We start from the raw sequence: 22,486 nt of genomic DNA, 5'->3' as shown, positions 1-22,486 counted from the left end.
AATGGATTTGGTGCGGGTTTTTATAAAAATCATTGGGGAATTGTGGGAAGAGAGACTAGCCAAGCTGTTCTAGAGTTTCTGAATGGAAGAAAAATGTATAGGCAGTTAAATCATACGTACCTGGCCTTAATACCAAAGGTGAATTCCCCTATCTTAGTGAAGGATTATAGACCCATAAGCCTCTGCAATGTACTCTATAAGTTGATTTCTAAAGTATTAGCAAACAAGGTCAAAGATTACATGGCATCGTTTCTTCTAACCAGAGTGTCTTCATCCCTGGAGGCTTATTACTGATAACATAATGATAGTGTATGAGCTACTGCACTCTATGAAGTCAAAACAGAAAGGGAAGATTGGTAGTATGGCTATTATGCTAGATATGGTCAAGGCCTGTGATAGGGTTGAATGACCTTTTTTAAAAGCCATGTTGATAAGAAATTGTTTTGGGAAGAGGCTAACCATTTTGATCATGAAATGTGTATGTTCTGTGAGTCAGTGTTATTAATTGGGACACCTAGGAAGAAGATAAACCCCTCAAGAGGTCTGAGGCAAGAAGACCCACTATCACCCACTATCTCCCTACCTATTCATAATCTGTGTAGAATGGCTAAGTCAGTTACTGAGAAGAGCAGGATTAAGGGGAGAAATAAGAGGAGTTGTTGTGGCTAGAAGGGGAACTAAAATTAACTATTTGATGTTTGCTGATGACTATGTAATTTTTAGTAGAGCAAAGCATGAAGAGTGGGAGAAAATTCATTCTATCCTATGCAGATCTGAGAAAGCCTTAGGACAGACCCTAAACAAACAGAAGACTTCAATTATGTTTAGCTCAAACACTAGTGAGGATATAAAGTGTAAGATTCATAGGGAAGCAAGAGTTGTTATGTGTGATAACTATGAGAGATACTTGGGTCTCTTAGCAGTAGTGGGAAAGGCAAAATATAATACTTTTAGATGGATAAAAGAGAGGGTGTGGCAGAAGATACAAAATTGGAAAAGAATTTCCTCTCAAGAGCTGGAAAGGAAGTACTTATTAAGGCTATTTTGCAAGCCATCCCCACTTACTCCCTGAGTGTTTGTAAATTGCCAAAAAAGTTGTGTAGGGACTTGGAAGCCATGCTACAGAGGTTCTGGTGGAGGCGAAATAAGAAAGTGTCTGGAATCCATTGGTGGAGGTGGGAAAAGCTGGGTTGCTCAAAAGTTGAGGGTGGACTGGGATTTAGAAACATAGAATGCTTCAATAGGGCGATGCTAGCTAAACAAGGGTGGAGGTTGATGCAGAGGCAAGATACTCTTGTAGCCAGAATATATAAAGAAAAGTATCTAAAAGTTTACCAGTTTATTGATGCCAAGCTGGGTAACTCCCCATCACTAATCTGGAGGAGTATTTGGTCAGTGAGAGATGTTGTTAAGATGGGGTTTAGGTGGAGAGTGAGGAATGGGGAATGGTAAAGATATAAAGATATGGGGTCAGAAATGGTTCCCTACACCAACTTCTTATTGTGTTCAATCTCCCATAAAAAATCTCAAAGTTGATACAAAGGTTTGTGATTTAACTGAGGAAAGGAGAAATGAATGGAAGGTGGATTTGATTGAAAAGAAGGTATTTCATAGAAATGAGGCTGAGTTAATATGCACCATGCCTATTAGTATTTTGGGGGTAGATGACAGACAGTACTGGGGCTTTACTAAGCATGGTAAATTCACAGTTAAAAGTGTCTACCATGCTAACCTTCAGGGGAGAAAAGAGAGTGGAGGGGAGACTTCTTATGGTGGAAAAGAAGCAGATCAGTGGAAGTAGATATGGACCTTGGATGTTCCTGGTGGGTATAAGCATTTTATATGGAAAGCTGTAAATAATATCCTACCTACAAGAAGAATTATAAATGATCCCTTATGTCCATTGTGTCAAAGAGAAGAGAAAAATGCAATCCATGCTTTATGGTGCTATCCTGCTGCTTTTGATGTACAGGCAGATAACGAGAGCCCAATGAGGAAATGGAAGACTAATGTGTTTGATTTTGAATACTTGTGGCTGTATATGGGTAGAAAGGCTTCCAAAGGAAAGTTTGAAAAATCTGTAACTATTATGAGAAGAATATGGGGCAGGAGAAATGAATTTATCTTTGAAGAAAAATTTTATAGCCTATGCAAGCTTGTGCAATCTGTTGTGGCTAGGTTAGATGAGTTTCATGAGGCAAACCAGAGGCAGGGCGAAAGGTAGAACCAGGGTGGTTTTGTGAGAGGAGGTCAAGGCTGGTAGAGACCTGAAGGCAACAAATGCAAAGTGAATTTTGATGCTATTTTAAACACAAAGAATCGGAGATTGGGGATATGGATAAAAGTTAGAAATAACAATGGTGATATAATGGTTGCTATGTGTTCCCAGAAAATGTTTATCGTATCACCTTTCATTGCTGAGTGTCATGCCCTCTGGAGGTCAATGGAATTGTGTAAGAAGATGGAGTTTCGAGGTGTAATTTTTGAAGGGGATGCAAAAGGAGTAATTGAGGCTGTTCTATCCAATGAGAGGGATGAGTCAGGGAATAGGCAAATGCAGGAGGACTTGAAGAGAATGTTGTTACCATATCTGCAATGGTCTCTGGTTTTCATACACAGAGAAAGAAATGCAGTAGCGCATAGTCTAGCTAAGATGGCCTTGCATAATGAGGGAGAATTTTATTGGATTGAAGAAGGACTGCAAGAAATTTATCAGTTAATTGTAAATAACAGTTTTTAATGATTTGAGATTATGATGAAATGATACTTATCTTACATTAAGGGGGGGTGTTGGGGTTTGTTCGAAGATGAATCGAGTTTATCAAATGAGGAAAAAGAGATGCTACTCGTAATTGACGTATTGAATTATTAAGATTTTATAGATAGAATTGTGTTATTTATAGGTCGATGCATAAACAAATTATTTATTATGAGATTTATAATAATTAAAAAAATGAAAATATTAATAATTTTTTACATTAATTGATGTGACAAATTTTTATATTAATAATATATTTGACGTGTCAATAAGTTTACATAAATATTTTTTCAGACACAATACCAAGATGACTCTTGGCTAGTTATTTGCATCGTACTAAAGTGGGTTTGGGTTGGTGAACAGAACTTGTTTAGTCAATCCGGTGTATTACAGCTTCTATTTAACATATGGTTTGTATAAGTATCAAATAACTAAATTTTTATAAATAAAAAAGTGGATTTCACTTTAAAAAATATATAAAAAAGAATTATATATATTTTTTAATAAGATATATATTTTTTTATAAAAGATTTATGCAATTTCTCTATTTGAGATTCGTATATAATATTACTTAATGCTATTTTCTTACTCTGAACAGTATTTTGTGGGCCCAACCAACCCAATGTGCAAGTGAAAGAGCATTTCTTTGCTTCGAGTCTTTGACACTGAGCAAGTCGGCTGGAATTGATTGGTGAGATGCAAAAGACCGACCGAGTGGACTGTGAGTCTGTGACCGAGCTGAATGGATGGTAACATTATTTTACATTAGCGATTGCTTTCATTCGTTTTTCATTCCGTGAGACATCTACTTATCACAGATTCACATATTTTAGTCAAATCTAGAAAAAAATTATTCCTTTAAAACGCGTCCTAACTTTTGCTACTGCACTTGTTAATTTAAAAAATATCATAAACAAACGTCATTTTTTATAAGATATTTTATAGGATATGTTTTAAAATGATAGATATTTTTATAAGATATCTTATAAAAGTAACAATGTTTTATAAAAATATTTTTATTTTAAAAATATGTATTATAAAATGTGTTGTAAAATGTGTGCTATTATTATTCTTTAATTTATTTTATTTCCTCCCGATTGAAGTCATTAGTTTTCAGCTTTTTTTGCTAAATCAATTTCTATCATGTTAAGTAGGATTCTTCTTATTATTTTGATGTTATTATACGATGATCTTATTTTTATTCTATCTTTAGGCTACTTGCATAATTTTTAAACTTTTTAGTAATGGTATTTTAGGCAATTCACTCGGAATATAAGAGTTCCATAAGATTTAACTAGGTAAACGGATGTAGGCTAAATTGAGGGAATGATACAGTTTAGAGTACAAAATGAGGATTTTGGTAGTTTCGGGTACAAATTGAGAAAGTGTGATTGTTTGGGATACAAATTGAGGAATTTGATAGTATGGGGGTAGCTTTAAAAAAATGACGATTGTGAGGGACGTTGTTCCCAGGGTCAAGTCGAATCACACAGGCCTAGCCCATGGGGCACCAATGGGTCTAAGGGTTGCCCGACAGTAGGAAATAGGTATGAAATGATAGGATGGGTTGGGCCGAGAAGGGCAAGATCTACCCAGGAAGCCAAGAGAGGAGCAGCGAAGTCGGACGTGTGGAACATGGATCCTTGAGTTAGAAGGTCTGACACCACTGCTGGCCGACAATCCACATACACAGTATCAGGGACAACCCTGGTCCCTGGACACCGACGTGGGCGCGCCAGGTCGAGACCACGCCACATTTAATGAATGATGGGGACAGACACGCCACGACGTGAACCCTGGATTGTCAATGGTTGCCACGATTAGGCATGGACGACCTATCACGTGGCAGAATGTGGGGAGAAGGCAAGACCTAAGTACGGAGCGACATCGCCACGATTGGCTTGCCAGGGAACCACACCGACCAATTATATATACCCTGCCCCCCGGCATTGGGGCAGAAAACTCTCTAAGCACTTTCGTTTGAGCTCCCTTAAATCATTAACTGAGAACCCAAAGCTGACTTAGGCATCGGAGGTGTTTCTCACCACCCCGAGCCCTCATTTCTCCATATTTGCAGGAACAGATCGATCTATTGCAGAGTTGCTCGGGCTGCGAAATACGATATCAACAGTGTCGCCGTCTGTGGGATCTTTCCTATAGAAGCGTATCCTTCGTATGCCAGCAACAATGCGTTCCCAAACCACGTCAAGAGAATAAGACCAACCCGATGTGACGCCCCTAGCCCCCACTTGGGATTTGACGAAAACTAAAACGTCGGGACACGCAACACCGGGGTTACCTGCCCCTCTTACATGAAAGATAAGATGTAATGCACATGTTAATAACTAAGAGTATGCAGTATATCGCAGCGGAAAGTCAACTTAAGTCAATTTAAAGGAAACATTTGTCATGATACTGAAAACATAAGATCCCAATACTATTTCTTAATTCATAAGAGACATCATACTTGTTACGAGTTTCCAAAGAACTCCCAAAAGCAAGCTAAACAGAAAGTCATTACCCAAAGGCGGTCCCATAACATCGTTCTTGATCTTCAGTGAGATTCGGGCCTCACTCGCTTCTCTAAAATCCGGTCCTTGTCCCTATTATTAGACCTTCTAAACTTTTCTATATCTTCAATTATCTCAGAGATTGCTTTATTAATCGACTCGAGATGGCCCAAAATGGAAGGCTCAGACGGGCCTATGACCATCTTAGGCACGGTCCACTCTAGAGGAGGTGCTGTCCTCTTGCGCTTCATCATTTGTGTTGACTAAACCTGTCACAGCTTCTATCATTCCCTACTGTCATTCCGAGTAGGGAATGATAGTGGGTAAATATAACAGTGAGATTTCAAGAAATCTCAGAAAGTAAACAAATAACATGCAATAGATATCATGAGCATAAGAAGCAAACTTAACAATGAATGCATGGACATGAACTTATACTTATGCACTTGACCTTTCATAAGACATCATGTAAAAACATGACATTTCATAACTTTTGCTTTTGTAAACATTATTTTTTCATTTCATACTTGTTCATTAACATACTTATGAGCTCGTGGCCTTTCTTGACTTCTAACATATAATTGAATACCTCACAGCTCCCTTATGCACCGTGTGTTCTCCACTAGTTACCGCATCAACCATTGGCCACTTTGACTAATGTGACTACGTCTTGTCTTTCATATACTAGTTTTAGGTGCACCCATTAGTTTTAGGTGCGATCCCGCTCTGGTGTCCTTTTCTTTTAGAAATCATTCAAGATCCGTCGACAGTAGTTCGTCGACCCAGGGGTATCCCTCCATTTTAAACACTCCTGAGAGGACATAAGAGTTTCACAAGGACATTCCCCTGTCCCAGCATTTGGGATCGTGATAAAAACTTTACTTCTAAAAAAGACTATTTTCCTTTCAAAAATGGTTTTTTCAATCCCAATGCATGTGACATGATAATGAATCTTATAATTTTCATGAGACACATGAAATGCCGAAACGCTTCATCATAACTATGAGACAATCATGCATGCAATACATATCGCGTTATGGCTTGAAAATATTAGAACATACGAACATATTCCTTTATAACAATTTTAGACGCATTCACATAGCATACATTCCCATAAATTTCATGTAAGGGCTGAAACATACAAACCCTAACATAACCAAGAATCATCCTTAACACATTAATCTTAAAACACCAATGATCTTACTTCATCCATAGGGTTGGCCGAAAACTCTTATACTAGGAAACATGCATTGCAATCAATTTTCATGAACTTGAGATCTTCTAATGTATTGAGCAAAGTCTTTAATAAAGAATTCTCATGAATGACCGAAACATTTTCTTGTAGTTATGGATGGCATTTTCATGAACTTAGTCCCATACCAAAATGGTGAAATGACAAACATTTATGTTCAAACAACATAGTACAACCCGAAACCCTAGCATGACTTCTTACTCCATTTTGTTACATAACATAAACATCTTCCATAAACCATTTTAATAATACTTTAAAATAATAACATCAAGAGATGTTCATAGCACATGGAAGAACAACAATATCACAAATGACCATACAAAACCGAAACAATCAACAAGTTCACAAGCCATATGCATAAAATATCTAAGTACAAGTTATAGGTGTACTTACAAAAATCCGAAATATGTATCTATACCAAGCAAGCTGTAAAATCACATGTAATACTAGTTAGGACCATTGTTCAAGAAAAACCCTAACCCATGTATTTAAGTGTAGTGCTCTTTACACCCTTTTCTTTCCAAGAAAAAGCTCCAAATTTTCGGACATTTCCCCCTTGAATCCGAACTCATCTTCAACAAAACCCTAGCTTAAAGAATCACTAGTGCTGTGACTCTCTTATCTAAAAAACACCATACTTTAAAGGCTTAAAACAAGTAGGATCACATTTATCTTTCTTTGAAGAAAACCCTAATCTAACCATGTGAGTGTAGGTGTGGGTTCTTATAGAAGGACCTTTCAAAACACAAGCTAACTCCTTCTAGCTTAAGTGTGTGGGTGTTAGAGCATAAGTTCTAGATGAACTTTGTTTAAACCGAAAATTTCCTTCTTTCTTGAAGCCGTGCGTGTGTGTATGTAGAACCAAAGAGAAGTTGGCTTCATACCTCCTATGTCTCTCTTCTTGAAAGTATATTCTCACTTTACTTATCCTTGAAAGAATGTTTGGATAAGAAGAGATTATTGAGGAGAATGTTTGGTTGGTGAGAAAGTGATGGAAACTTGGAGGAAATACGAATAGTAATACACAAAATGGCCAAAGGTCTTAGGGTTTTCGGTTCCTTCTCTTTTATAGACACTCAAAAAGCCTCTTGCATGAATCAAGCTCATGCATGGATGCCAAGTGGCGTGTAGCCCTATGACCTCTTCCCATAGCTCATCATTTGATTGTGCTGGGAACCAAAAACACCTTTTTTACATGTGGCGCCTCCCTCTTCCAAAACCGAAGCTCACTTCCCCTTTTTGCCCTCCATTTCATGTCTTGGTTCAATATATCTAGTGGCTATAAGGTCTTTATCAAACTAAAATCCTCCTCAATCTCTTACATGTGTGCATAAGCGCCAAGTGGCATGTGAGGAGTGTGTGTGTAAGTGCATGGGCTGTCGAACCCTTCTCTTCCCTAAGAGATCTTCTTTTCACCATACTTTTGGACAAGCATGTGATTGGTTCCTTTTTGCACAAAGAACCATGCCCTAGCCGTCCACTTCAAGTTTTCTTACACAAAATATTCTTCTAGAAGCCCTAGGCGTGTAAGGTCTTTCTTCCATCTTGATCTTGCCCCTTTCCAAGATAACTTTTTACCTACCTTAATGCATGTGTGACACATGGCAAAAAGCAACCTTCCTTTCTCCTTGTTGCCGTCCATGGCCTCTTGGCCTTCCCTTGGTTCTACTTTTCCATAACCTAATCATTTCCTTCTAGAATCTCTCTCCCATGGTGACATGTGCCTAAAAGCTTTCTCCAACAAACAAAGATTTTCATGCATGCGTGACACATGGCAAAAAGTGATTGATCTTCCTGTGGTAGGCGTGTAAGCCAAACCCTAGCTCCTTCTCATTTCTCTTCCCTTATTTCCATCTATATTAATCAAGTCCTATACATAGCCTCATTAGATGACAAGTAGCAAACATAAATCTTTAGGTTGGGCGTGAGCCCTAATTCCATTGGGCTTCAAAACCCTAATTTCCTTCAAGAGCCGAAACTCTCATGGACTTATATATATATATATATATATATATATATATATATAAGATTTACATAAAAGCCTAGAAAGTCTTGGTCGTCACACCCGGGACCATAGAGGTGAGGCTCACCGAGATGGGAGACACGATCAAAAAACTAATGGAAGAAGTGGAGGTCTTTGGCTAGAAAATGCAGTGCTGTGGATAACCAATGAAGAACTGGCGGAAGGAGCAGAACCTAGCCACAACGAACACGCTGAGTCCCGACGCGCCCTAGAGGCCAACGTGGCCGAGAAGGAGAGGCCTCGGATGCACCTCGAGCTTTGGGAACTTGGGGACAAGTATGCCAAAATGGCCAAGAGGATGGGCGTGTCGTCTTCCATTGATTAGCTGCTCACCAGCACGGACCTACCATATAGTGTGAAGGTCATGACCATCCCTCTCCCACCCAAATTCAAAGTTCCCCATGTGGAGGGATACGACGAGTCCAAGGATCCACTAGAACACCTGGAAACATTCAAAGCCCACATGACCCTCCATGGGTTCCCAAGTGGGATCTCATGCTGAGCCTTCAAGCTGACGCTGAACGGAGCAGCAAGGACATGGTTTGGATCCCTACCACCAGGGTCTGTTTACAGTTTTGGCAAATTGGCTCGCTTCTTCCTAACGCAGTTTATGGCAAGCCGAAAGAGGAGGCACCCAGCTGCTTACCTCCTGACCTGGAAGTAGCGCGACGACGAGAGCCTCAAGGTATACTTCTCCCGATTTAATCGGGAGTGCATGACTACAGACGATCTAGACGAGAAAGTCACCTTAGCAGCCTTGATGGGTGGAATTTGGCCGCGAAATCTATTTATGATTGAAATAGCACAAAAGATCCCCACAACTTTGAGGGAGTTCATGGATCGGGCCGACGGCTTCATCAACGCCCAAGATACCCTCCAGGCCTTAACAGCCCCCCAAAAAATCGATCTGGAGCAATCGGATAGGAAGGCCACAAGGCTAAGCAACGGGGTGAACCATGAGAAGAATAAGAAGGGCACCCAAGAAGCCAATTGAAGGAATGAGGCACCGGCTCGAGCAATGGTAGAGCCCAAGCACATACAAGTATGACCGTGGAGGGGGAACACACCTCGAGCTCGTGCAATGGGCCTCAATAGAGACGGGAGAACAACAAGTACTACACCTACCAGAGAACGGACAGGCACCACACCGAAGACTGCTATACACTAAAGCGAAAAATGGAAGAACTTGGAAGCTTGTTGGACCAACAGTGACAGGAAGATGAATGACTGACACGATGGGTTAACGAGAGCCTGAGATCTTGGCGAAGTGAAAGCCCAAGGAGACAACGGGTCATGAGGGAAGACCAAAGAAGCCCAAGGTGTCAAAGTCCGATTAGGGCAGACAACCTGGTAGGAGAAATTCGCACCATCGCAGGGGGATACGTTGGAGGAGGCCCAGCATGAAGGACCCACACCGTAGGGCCTAGTAAGAGGAAGTATTCATGGCTAAGAGGAAAATCGCTAAGGCGAGGAGGCACGCAGGAGGGGCTGTCATAACATTTAGTGAAAAGGACAAGGAGGAAATCCTCCACTCCCATGACGACGCCCTGGTAGTCGCTGTGCAAATCGCCAACTTCACAACAAGAAGGGTCTTGATCGACAATAGCAGTTCAGCCGACATCCTGTTCTAGCAAGCGTTCATCAGGATGGGAATCAACCCTAAAGGTTTTACGGGGGATGTCATCTAGCCGATGGGAGCCATCACCCTATCTAATCTAGCTGGGAAGGCCCCCAGAACCTCGGCCACAATGGATGACTTCCTGGTGGTGAAGGCTCCCTCCTCGTACATTGCGATATTGGGCTGACTAATCTTGAACAGTCTGAAGGCGGTGACGTCCACCTACTACCTCAAGATGAAGTTTACTACAGAATCGAGGGTGGGTGAAATTCGAGGTGAGCAGGTGTTGGCCCAAGAGTATTATGCGCAAGAGTAGTTGCGACACGGGGGCTAGAATGTCAAGGCAATCGAAGAAAAATGGGTAACCACTGAGCCTGCTCCCTCATCGACCTTGACAAACTGGGACGAAAAGGATCGAGATGAGCAGACCTTACGACAGGCAGAGCCCAATGAACCCTTGGAGCTAGTTACTATGGACAACCAGAGGCCCGAACGCACTGTATGGGTAAGGACTAAGATGGCCCCCAATTTAAGGCAGGTCGTGAGGAAATTTCTCATCGAGCACCAAGATGTATTTGCGTGGAGTCACGAGAAGATGCCCGGGATCGATAACACAAGTAACGAACATCGCCTTTATGTCGATCCCGGGGCCAAAAAAGTCAAGCAAAAATGCTGGAGCTTCAGTGTAAAAAAGTATGCCATCATAGTTGAGGAAGTAGAACGACTCCTTGTAGCGAGTCTCATTAGAGAAGCCCACTATCCCAAGTGGCTATTTAACATAGTATTGGTTGAAAAGCCGAACAGGAAATGAAGGATGTGTGTTGACTTCATGGAACTAAACAAGGCTTGCCCAAAAGACAGCTTCCCCCTGCCTTGCATCGATTTGATCATCGACTCGACTGTAGGCCACCAACTGCTCAACTTCATGGATGCATACTCGGGCTACAACCAGATCAGCATGAGCCTGGAAGACGAAGAAAAAATGGTCCTCATCACCAACTGGGGACTGTATTGCTACAAGGCCATGTCGTTTGGGCTAAAAAATGCTGGTGCCACATACCTGCAACTGGTCAACCAAATGTTCAAAGACCAGATAGGTCGAAGCATGGAAGTCTGCGTGGAGGACCTGCTGGACAAGAGCAAAAAGCTCGAGCAACATCTATCTGACCTTCGAGAAACCTTCGTGATGTTACGATGCTACAAGATGAAACTCAACCCACTAAAGTGCGCCTTCGGCATGGAGTAAAGTAAGCTTTTGGGATTCATGGTATCCGAACAGGGAATCGATGCCAATCTAGAGAAAGTTGGAGCAATAGTGAGATGCCCCCAACCCGCAACATTAATGAGGTGCAAAGGCTCGTGGGGCGAGTAGCACCTTAAACCACTTCATCGCCCGCTCTACCGATAAATGTCTCTCATTCTTCAAAGTTATGAGGAAAGTGCAAGACTGGAACGTTGACTGCGACCATGCGTTTAGCAAACTAAAGGAGTACCTGACTCACCAATCGCTTCTTAGCAAAACTGAACCAGGTGAAAAACTGACCGTGTACCTGGCTATACCGCCACACACAGTGTCTGCAGTCCTGGTTTAGGATGGGAAGAAGGGACAACAGCCCATCTACTACATGAGTCAGGCAATCTGCAGGGTCGAGGTGAGGTACCTACGAATGAAAATGCTGGCATTTGCGCTTGTGCTCGTCGTCAGAAGGCTAAGGCCTACTTCCAAGCCCACCCGATGAAGGTGTTCATCGACATCCGCCTCAATAAAAGCTTGCAAAAAACTGACACATCTGGACGACTAATGAACTAGGCAATCAAATTGAGTGAGTTCGATATGGAGTACCTCCCCCAGACAACTATCAAGGGGCTAGTGCTGGCAGATTTCATGGCCAAATTTGTCGACTTCCTGGAGGAAATACAAGCTGTACCCCAGGAAAAGCCCTGGTAGGTCTAAGTCGATGGCTTGTCCTGCCGTGCTGGAGGGGATGTAGGGGTGCATATCATCATTGAGCTCAGGGAGGAGCACAACTATGCGATAAAGCTCGCTTTCAAAGCGACCAGCCATAAGGCTGAGTATAAGGCCCCACTGACAGGAATGTCGGTGGCCAGACTGTTAGGGGCCATCGAAGTCGAAGTAAAAGTAGATTCACAAGTAGTCGTCAGATAGGTGAGATGAGAGTTCGCCACAAAGGGCAAAAAGTTGAAAAAGTACCTCCAATAGGTGGGTGAGAAGCGTGACCTTTTCCACTAGTGTGGCCTTTTCCTCATCCAACAAACTCCAAGAGAAGAAAATCAAAAGGCAGTGGTTGGCAAGAGTTGCCTTGGGACAGGAGAGTCTCCTCTCCCTAAACATACCATAATCTAGATAGTTGATGTCTCGGCCATCGACGCCGAAGTATCAGTCATCTCCATGGCGCAACTCAAGTGGTCCGTGGACATAACAAAATTCCTCGACCATGGAAAACTCCCTAACAACCAGGAAGAGGCCCGGAAGGTCATAACAGGGCTGCACGGTTCACGTTGTCAGGAGAAGTTCTGTACAAAAAAGGATTCTCTGAGCCTATCCTAAGGTGCATCTCTCCGGAAGAAGACCAATACGTGTTGGCTAAAGTGCACGAGGGGGTCTATGGAAGCCATTCAGGTAGAAGGACACTAGCTGCAAAAGTTATGCGACTAGGGTATTATTGGCCTTGTTCTCTCCAAGACGCAGAGAGCTTTGAGAATAAGTGCCTGAAGTCCCAAGAGCATGTGCCTATACCCCATTGCCCACCGAAGGAACTTACCTAGATCATGTTCCCATGACCTTTCGAACAATTGGGATTGGACATAGTTGGGTCTTTTCCCGTCACCAAAGGTTGAGCAAAGTTTATGGTCGTAGGAGCTGACTACTTCACAAAATGGGTTGAGGCAGAGGCACTGGCGACCATCACGGCCCACGTCATCACAAAATTCCTATGGAAGTTGGTAGTCTGCGGTTCGGTATTCTCCAAAGCATCATATCGAACAACGGTCAGCAGTTCGACTGCTCACACTACTACAGAATTAGGAATTAAGGCCAAATACCCCCCCCAAGACATCCGCAGTCTAATAGACAAGTCAACGCAACCAACAAAACTTTGCTGGGCATATTAAAGAAGAGATTGAGAGACCAAAAGGGAAAATGGGTTTAGGAGCTCCTAGGGGTGTTGTGGGCCTATTGAATGACTGTCAAGACTCCCATGGGAGAAACACCTTTCGCCCTCACCTACAGAAGCGAGGCAGTGATTTCGTGGAAGTAGGAATGCCCACTTACCGAGTCCAACACTTCGACCTTAACCTCAATAATGAGAGGCTAAAGGAAAACCTGGACCTCCTTGAGGAAAGACGACAAGAAACCACAGTGCAAATGGTGAACCATAAAAGGAAAGCAGAGCAATAATTCAACAAGTGGGTCAGGCCACGTTCCTTTAAGATAGGAGACCTGGTGTTAGCAGACCGGGGTGACTACCCAAAGGAGGGCAAGCTAGGACCATGATAGGAGTGACCATACGTAGTGATGGCCAGTGGTAGACCTGGGTCCTAACGCCTAAAAAATGATAGAGGATGCGAACTCCCCCACCCGTGGATCGCCGAGCACCTTAAGAAATACTTTCCCTAAGAATGGCAATCTCACACATGAATGTAACGATCGCATTTTATAAACAAAGAGAAATGTTTACCTCTCAATTCAACTCTGTTAAAGTTGGGAGGCATCATCAAGCCCAAGTCCATAGACTCGCCACTATGCATTGGCCTAGCTGGAGCATCCCGAGCTTGCCCACACGGCTAGTCAAACAAAAGTTAGTAGACTTGCCAGACCTCATGACCATCAAGCCGACTCCTTAGACTCCCTACGATGCATTGGCTGGGCAAGAACATCCCAAGTGGAGACAAGTCCTTAGACTTGCTGACCTTCGTGACTATTAAGCCGAGTCCCTAGACTCACCAAGATGCATTGGCTAGGCTGGAGCATCCTGAACTCGCCCACACGGCCAGTCGGATACAAGTCCCTAGACTTGCCGACCTTTGTAACCATCAAGTCAAGTCTCTAGACTTGCCAAGATGCAATGGTTGGGCTGGAGCATCCCGAACTCGCCCACACGAAACACAAGTCCCGAGACTTGTCGACCTTCATGACCATCAAGTCGTGTCCCTAGACTGCACGATGCATTGGCCAGGCTAGATAATTTTGAACTCGCCCACATGACAAGTCGGACACAAATCCTTCAACTTGACAACCTTCGTGACCATCAAGCCGAGTCCCTAGACTCGCCACCATGCATTGGCTGGGCTGGAGCATCTCGAGCTCACCCACACAGTCAATCAGACACAAGTCCTTAGAATTATCGACCTTCGTGACCATCAAGCCGAGTCCCTAGATTCGTCATGATGCATTGGCCGGACTGAAGCATCCCGAGCTCGCCCACAAGGCCAATTGAACACAAGTCCTTAGACTTACTAGCCTTCGTGACCATCAAGTCGAGTCCCTAGACTCACCACGATGTATTGGCCGGGTTGGAGCATTCGGAGCTCCCCCACACGGCCAGTCGAACATAAGTACTTACATCTGCTGACCTTCATGCTTCATGACCATTAAAACGAGTCCCTAGACACACCACGATGATCCAGCCTGGACTCGCCCTGAGGTTGTGGTCGAACCCATCCTTTGCAAAAAAAAAAAAAGAGAGAAAGGGAAATACATGGAGGTAAAAAAAGACATATAGGCAAAATGCATAAAGTCCGTATATAAATATATATATATAAAGGCATTAAATCAGAGGCCCTGTCGGGGATAAACAAAAAAAGAATCTAAGAGGAGTGCGACTATCAAGGCGGAGCGGGGGCAACAGGAAAAGCGAGTGGCATCACGTCTTTCCAAAGGGTCTTAACGAATGCGAAGGCTCGGGGGTCGGGTTGCAGGGAAGCCAGGTTTAGAGTGTTGGGATCGAGACCCTCCTTGTAGCCATATCCCCAGGCCTCGTCCTGAACTGCTTTGGCACCCTTAAGTTGAGACATGACCGCTCCCCAGTAGGTGCAACTGGCAGCTTGATTGGATTCCATGGCTGAGATGCTAACATCTCAAGCCAAGATGGTGTTAGTCGCACCGACCAAATTCATTTCAAAGGAGCGAACATAGGCTTCACGTTGCTATACAATGGCCTTATGGCGGCAGATCGACCGAGTCAACTCCAAGTGTTTGGACAGCAGCTGTGATCGCCGCCCGGCATCCGAAGCATGCTACTTAAGCAGCAAGTCCTTTTCTTCCCAGAGCTTTCAGAGCCCCCTCTGTGTCGACTCCAATTCCTCCTCTTGCCTCTGCAAGTCCTACTGGACCCTGGTGCGCTCTTCCCTGAGACGCTTGCACTCCGAATGGACCTGGGAAAGCTCCTTCTTAGTCCTACCTAATTCGCCCTCCACAAGGGCCTTATTGTCGTGGAACTCCTTGCTCCTCTCCCACAAAAGCTTTTTACGCTCCCTCAAGGTGTCCAAGTCTTCCACCAGGGCATTGCGTTGTATGCGGGCAAGAAGAACTAGAGAGTATAGAGTGCCCTATTCTCCTCCTTGAGCTCCTCACGCTCTTCCACGATCATGCTATCCAATTGGTCCGCAACTTGTGTCACAAGCGATGTGAAGAGAAAGGAAGTTTTGAAAATTCAAACAAAGTGCAAAAAAAATAAGAACTTGGCCCGGCCTCTTCTCTATCAATCGGTCAGGAACCTATCGGAGAGGGGAACTTCCATCGCTATGGTCGGAGAAATGGGGTCCTCCGGTGGGAGTGATTCTTCGAAACGAAGGCAACGACTTGACCTCCAATATCGTCCTACAAGGTGCGAGTTTGATGAAGGCGTTGAAGAAGGCCATCTGAAGGTTGTCGTCACCTTCCTTGATGAGAGCGTGAACCATGGACGACGCGGCCACAAGAGGTATGGACGGGGGGCACTATGGCTCCTGCGTAGAAGCCCTTCAAGAAAAGGGAACTGGGATCCCAGCACGGTCGGATCACCCACCGCCCTCGGGAGTAGGACAAGACCGAGAACACCTAGCCCCATTCTTGGAGGCCTCGCCAACCGTGTCGCCCCTCAGAAAAGGGCTAAAACTAGAAGCCCCGGCCTCACTCTTAGATGACCCATCAACAGCATCGCAACCCTCCCGATAACACTTCTCCTTATCACCAGTCGTGGGAGGGCTGGAGTGACTTTTTTTACCCCGGGCGAAGAGGGAACCTCCAAGAAATCCTAACCCAACACACAAATGGTCGGGAGAGGACAAAAATCTTGTGATGTTGGCCTCAATTAACACCACATTAGTCTCAGTGTCAAGGGGGTGGACCACCACCCAAGCCTACACGGCCGCCAACCTAGCCTCCTCACTCCTATTCAACCTGAAGGACAGGCTCTTGCTATTGGGCACATATGACCAGATGGCCCAAACTGGGAACTCCTGATGGACCTCCTCCCCCTCAAGATTATCCCATCCCAAGCCAAAGATGAAGAAGAAGCGCCAACACAAGTCTTTAATGTGGGAATGTCGTTTCTCGAGGCTGACAATGCGCTTCTCAAAGGAATCTGCCTCGAAGCTACACAAGCTCCCATCGAGCTGCAACACCCGGTACACTGACTATAATACTAGGGCTCTAAGCCCAGTCTTCTTAAAGTCAGCCCGATTGCATGAAGCCAGGCCCACGAGCACTTAATGAGAGACTCGGAAGGCCTCGTTTTGGGAGTGATTAATTTCCCTTTTGCTTCTACACTATTTTTCTTCTCCGTTGGTTTCCTTTGCTCTGCAGTTCTACAAATCTTTCCTTTCCCGTGCAACTATTCCCCACGTCTCCACGGTTTAAGTTTTGGTTCCGCACATGAAGTGTTTCCCTCACCACAATTTCGAACTACTCAGACTCTCTCTTACGCAGATTTTTGGTTCACCCTTGGCTGGCGCTGCTTGTTCCGTGAGTCTCGAAATCTTGGTTCTTCGAAGGTGAGCCATCGTTCTCTCTCTCATTCTCTGTTTTTCCTGGCTTCACCATCAGTTCGTGAATTTTTTTTCTTTGGGCTTTGGCACTATGCAGCATATTCGTGGGTATCGAAAGTCTGGGTGCCGTCGTTGGAATTCTTCCTCTAGGTATTTCATTTTCTTTTAGGTAATAATCCCTCCCACTCACTGATCTTTCTCTTAATCCTATACTTTGCTGTTACACATTCCATAGATCCTCTTTTATTTTATTTTTCCTTCGGTTTGTCAATCGCACACACCACTTTGTCTTGGCTGGCTGTGCACGCATTCAGACCTTAACCCTTCTTTGCCTAGACCACTATCTTTTCATTAGAGAATTATGTGACATTACTGGGTGTAGACTTCAGAGGTTTGCTTGAATTCGAGGAGGTTCGAACTTTGGTGACTCTTCTTGGTAAGTCTCTTCCGAAGCTTTGGGTAGTGGTTGGATATTGTGGTTGTTTGTAAAATGTAGTGATGTTGCTGATTTGTTTGTGGCGTGAATTTGGTTTGGGTTATTGTTATGATAGTTATTGAGTTGAGAATGGACTGTTTTAATTTATTACTTGATAAATAGTAGCTTACTAGATTGGTTATTAAATGTTGGGTATATGTTTTGTTTAGGTGGTGTTACTACTAGAGTTCCGACTCAAGGTGTTGATAATACGAGGAAGTCATGTAAGCGGGGTTCATATACTAGTTTTGCATATAACGGTGGTTTATAACCCTACCACGGGGGTGAAACATGGTATACGGCCCAGCCACAGGTATAATGGTGGTTTATAACCCTACCACGGGGGTGAAACATAGAATATGGCCCAGCCACGGGTATAATGGTGGTTTATAACCCTACCACGGGGGTTAAACACGGTATTAGTCCCGATGTGACGCTAAGAGATGATATGATTATAATGTTTCTGTTTGGAAATGCCAATGGATTTTCTTTTTGGGAATAAGTTTATCTTTCTGGAAATTTCGCTCTAATGTTTTTGTACCAAGTGTTATTTTTTTCCGAAAGTAAAATAGGTTGTTTCTGTAATCCGAAGAAAATGTTTTATTCTGCTTATCAAATGTTATAAATGTTCATGTTTACATGCTAGTATATGCTCTCTGCTTGCTGAGTTGTTAATAACTCACCCCTTTAATCTTCATAATATTTCAGATGACATTGATGGTTCAGCTGAGGATCAGTATTAGAGTTTACGGAGAAGATTAGCAGTGAATTGTTGTTGGGTATCTCGTGGTATTAGTGCTGATGTTGGAAGTTATTTATATTTTTTTTAGTTGGTTTCAATGGATTTAGACGGTTTATGGAGACTTATGTCAATGTTATCTTATTTCTAGTTTGTTTTTGAGACATGAAGAAGAGTTGATATTTTATTTGGGTTGTTGGATTGAAAATTGGATAAATGAGTTTATATGGTTTATTAATTTGAAGTATTTACATTTGATTTGAAGTTTTGGAAATATATATTCTTGAATTTGGAAGTACATTAGCTTTGTTAGAATTGATTATCAGGTTATATGAGTTAACTCTCCGGACCCTCGGGGACAGGGCGTTACAGTTGGTATCAAAGACAGGTTTGAATTCTGCATACTGTAGACCTTGGAGGTTTAGATATCTGTGGGTTCATAAGATGTGAAAATTTCAATATTTCAATATAGGAACTAGAGGACTATAAGGATGGTCATGTGGATATTTAAGTTTGGGTTCCAAGAACCTTATGATTGATTTTGATGGATTTGAGGTTTTAATTTTTACTGATATTAGGAATTGAATTCGGAACTTTGAGGTTGTAGATTCTAGTGATGTACGTGAGTATTTAGTGATGTCTGCCTTATATAGTTATTTGATATATATATATATATGTATTTGTGTTTGTACGCATATTTTATTTATCTTATTATTATTTACCCAGTATTTTCGCTTTTCTTAATTTAGAACGTTTCACCAAGTTTAAACTTTGAGGATGGTGGCTCGTCATCGAGTTCGAACCCTTGAAGATTTGTACGAAAACGACAACGATGGGGGTTGCACGTTTGATGGAAGAGGCGATGCGAATGCAGCCGAAGATTGGATACAAGACATTGAAGAAATATTTAGTGTTGAGTGCACCGATCAGCAAAAAGTCCGGTTCGCAGCTTTCAAACTAACTGGAGAAGCGAAGAGATGATGGAATTCTGAAAAAGTCATCCGGGAAGCTTAGGAGACTGGAGTGATTGTTTGGGCTCAATCAAGCAGAATTTCTTTGATCGATTTTTCCCTAAGGCTGATAGGGAAGCTAGAGCTCGAGAGTTCACCAACTTGGTGCAAGGGACCATGATTGTGCGCCAATAAGCTACAAAGTTTGGGGAATTATCACGCTTCGCCGCATACTTGATTCCTGATGAGGAGAAAAAGACTAGGAAGTTTGAGGATGGTTTGAACTAAAGGATTTATGAACGAGTGATGGTCCTACAGATTCATAATTTTTCAGAATTAGTGCACAAGGCGTTGCTAGTTGAGCAGAATCTCAAGAGGGGTGCTGAATTGCAAGAACAGAGGAAGAGAGCTGCTCCACAAGGATTCCCTAGTTCGGATCAAGGGCAATGGAAAAAGAGAAATGAGGGGAGCAGTTCAAGTCAGAGATAGATACAGGGAAATCATACATCTAATCCCTGTAAGTTCTGTAACCGCATACACCTTGGGGAGTGCAGAAAGGAAGTGGGATCATGTTTCAAATGCGGTAAGGATGGGCACTTCATTAGAGAATGTCCATTGCTTACGGAGAACAACAGAAGGCCCAACCCACCTCAAAACTTTAGGCCGAATAACCAAGGCAACAATCAGCAGAGGACTGTACCGGCACGAGTGTTTGCTTTGACACCGGGAGAAGCTGAGAACAAGGATGATGTCATAACAAGTATAATTTTCTGACCGTCTCTTAAACTTTTTATGTTGAGAATTAAGGATTATTTATCTTATTATCTCTATGAATTATATGACGTAAACCAGGAATTATTCTCTTATTTCTCAATAAGACTACTATTTTATTTGACTCGGGGGCTACCCACTCCTTTATTTCAATGGATTATGTTAAGTTGTGCCCCATTGATGCTGATGAGATGGACTACAATTTGAGGGTCTCAACCCCAACTGGTGATATAGTGACTTGTGACAAGATTATACTCAAGTGTCCAATAACTATTAGCGGGAAGGAAATGCTAGCTAACCTGTTAGTCTTTCCTATGATTGGGTTTGATGTGATTTTGGGAATGGATTGGTTAGCTTCCAGTTATGCTAGTATTGATTGTTTAAAAAGGGAAGTGGTGTTCAAATTCCCGGAAGAAGAGGAATTTTGGTTTATGGGTTCCAGGGTGCATACCCCTCCATCAGTTATTTCTGCCTTTTAGGTTGACAAGTTATTACGTGATGGGTGTCAAGGGTATTTGGCTTTTGTGGTGGATGAACCAAAGGAAGAATTGAAAGTAGAAGAGATTCCTATTGTGAGAGAATATCTAGAAGTTTTTACTGAAGATTTGTCTGGATTACCGCCTGAGTGGGAGGTAGAGTTTGCTATTGAATTAGCCCTAGGCATGGCGCCTCTTTCCAAAGCCCCTTATCAAATGGCGCCATCAGAGTTAGCCGAGCTCAAAGAACAGTTGCAAGACTTATTAGATAAAGGTTTCATCAGACCTAGTGTGTCACCTTGGGGAGCTCAGTTTTGTTTGTGAAGAAGAAGGATGGGACAATGAGGATGTGTATAGACTACAAGGAACTGAATCGAGTGACCATAAAGAATAAATATCAGCTACCCCGCATCGATAATTTATTTGATCAATTGCAAGGTGCGCAAGTATTCTCTAAGATTGATCTCAGATCGGGTTATCATCAATTAAAGATCAAGGCGGAGGATGTGCCTAAGACAGCTTTCAGGACCAGGTACAGCCACTATGAATTTTTAGTCATGCCTTTTGGTTTAACCAACGCCCCAGCAGTATTTATGGACTTGATGACTCGAGTATTTCATGAGTTCTTTGATAAATTTGTAGTGGTGTTTATTGACGATATATTAATCAACTCCAAGAGCAAAGCTGAACACGAAGACCATCTGAGACAAGTACTAGGGACACTAAGGGAAAAGAAATTATTTGCTAAGTTGAAGAAGTGTGGATTTTGGCTTGAGTCTATTGCATTTTTGGGACATGTAGTCTCAAGGGATGGTATTTCAGTAGACCCTGGGAAAATTGAAGCAATAGTTAACTGGATTCAACCAACCAATGTGCATGAAATTAGGAGTTTCTTGGGTTTGGCAGGTTATTACCGTCGATTTATAAACAATTTCTCAAAAATAGCGGTTCCCCTTATCGCCCTTACTAGGAAGAACAACAAGTATGTATGGAGTGAAAAATGTGAGGAAAGCTTCCAGGAACTGAAGAAGAGATTGGTGACAGCTCCAGTTCTGACAGTCCCTAGCGAAAGAGGAGGATTTGTGGTTTATAGTGACGCTTCGCGATTGGGTTTGGGGTGTGTATTGATGCAGCACGGGAAAGTAATAGCATACGCTTCTCAACAACTGAAGACATATGAGCAAAATTACCCCACACATGATTTGGAGTTGGCCGTCGTTGTCTTTGCACTTAAAATCTGGAGGCATTATTTATATGGTGAAAGGTGCGAAATCTACACGGATCACAAGAGTTTGAAGTATTTCTTCACTCAGAAAGAACTGAATATGAGACAGAGGAGATGGCTCGAACTAGTCAAGGATTACGATTGGAACATTAACTACCATCCAGGCAAAGCTAATGTTGTAGCTGATGCACTTAGCAGGAAGCCAATGGGACCAACAATTGCAACTCTTACCACTCAGCCCCACTTATTAATGAACTTGGAAAGAGCTACTATTGAAGTGATTGTGGGTGACCACCAGGCATTGATAGCTAGTTTAATAGTTCAACCAGCTTTGATAGACAGAATTAAGCTCACCCAAAAAAGAAGATTCTAAGTTGGCAAGATTAATCGAAGAAGTAGTAAAAGGGGATAAATCTGAGTTTAGTGTTTCTGAAGATGGAGTGTTAAGGTTTGGAAATAGATGTTGTGTATCGGACAATGTTGAAATAAAAAGACTTATCCTCGAAGAAGCGCACTCTCCCCTTACACAGTTCACCCAGGTAGTACAAAAATGTATCGAGATTTGAAAGAGTCTTTTTGGTGGGAGGACATGAAGAGAGAGATTGCTCCATTTGTGGCATAGTGCCTAACTTGCCAACAGGTGAAAGTAGAACACCAAAGACCAGCAGGGTTATTGCAACCACTTCAGATTCCAGAATGGAA

At 42.8% G+C, this 22,486-nt stretch overlaps 1 protein-coding gene across 1 annotated transcript; it reads left to right on the top strand.

Annotated features, from left to right (window-relative positions):
- Nucleotides 1–19,194: 19,194 nt before the first annotated feature.
- On the top strand, nt 19,195–21,214 carry LOC118344210. Its single transcript, XM_035684331.1, has 7 exons — nt 19,195–19,303; nt 19,647–19,755; nt 19,867–20,072; nt 20,165–20,412; nt 20,563–20,833; nt 20,917–21,091; nt 21,202–21,214. The coding sequence occupies exons 1-7, from the start codon at nt 19,195–19,197 to the stop codon at nt 21,212–21,214; spliced, it is 1,131 nt and encodes a 376-aa protein (XP_035540224.1).
- Nucleotides 21,215–22,486: the final 1,272 nt, after the last annotated feature.

The sequence above is a fragment of the Juglans regia genome, chromosome 13 (assembly GCF_001411555.2).
Source record: "Juglans regia cultivar Chandler chromosome 13, Walnut 2.0, whole genome shotgun sequence".
NCBI lineage: Eukaryota > Viridiplantae > Streptophyta > Magnoliopsida > Fagales > Juglandaceae > Juglans > Juglans regia.
Note: the sequence above shows the minus strand (reverse complement) of the source record. Positions and strands in the feature narration are given on the sequence as shown.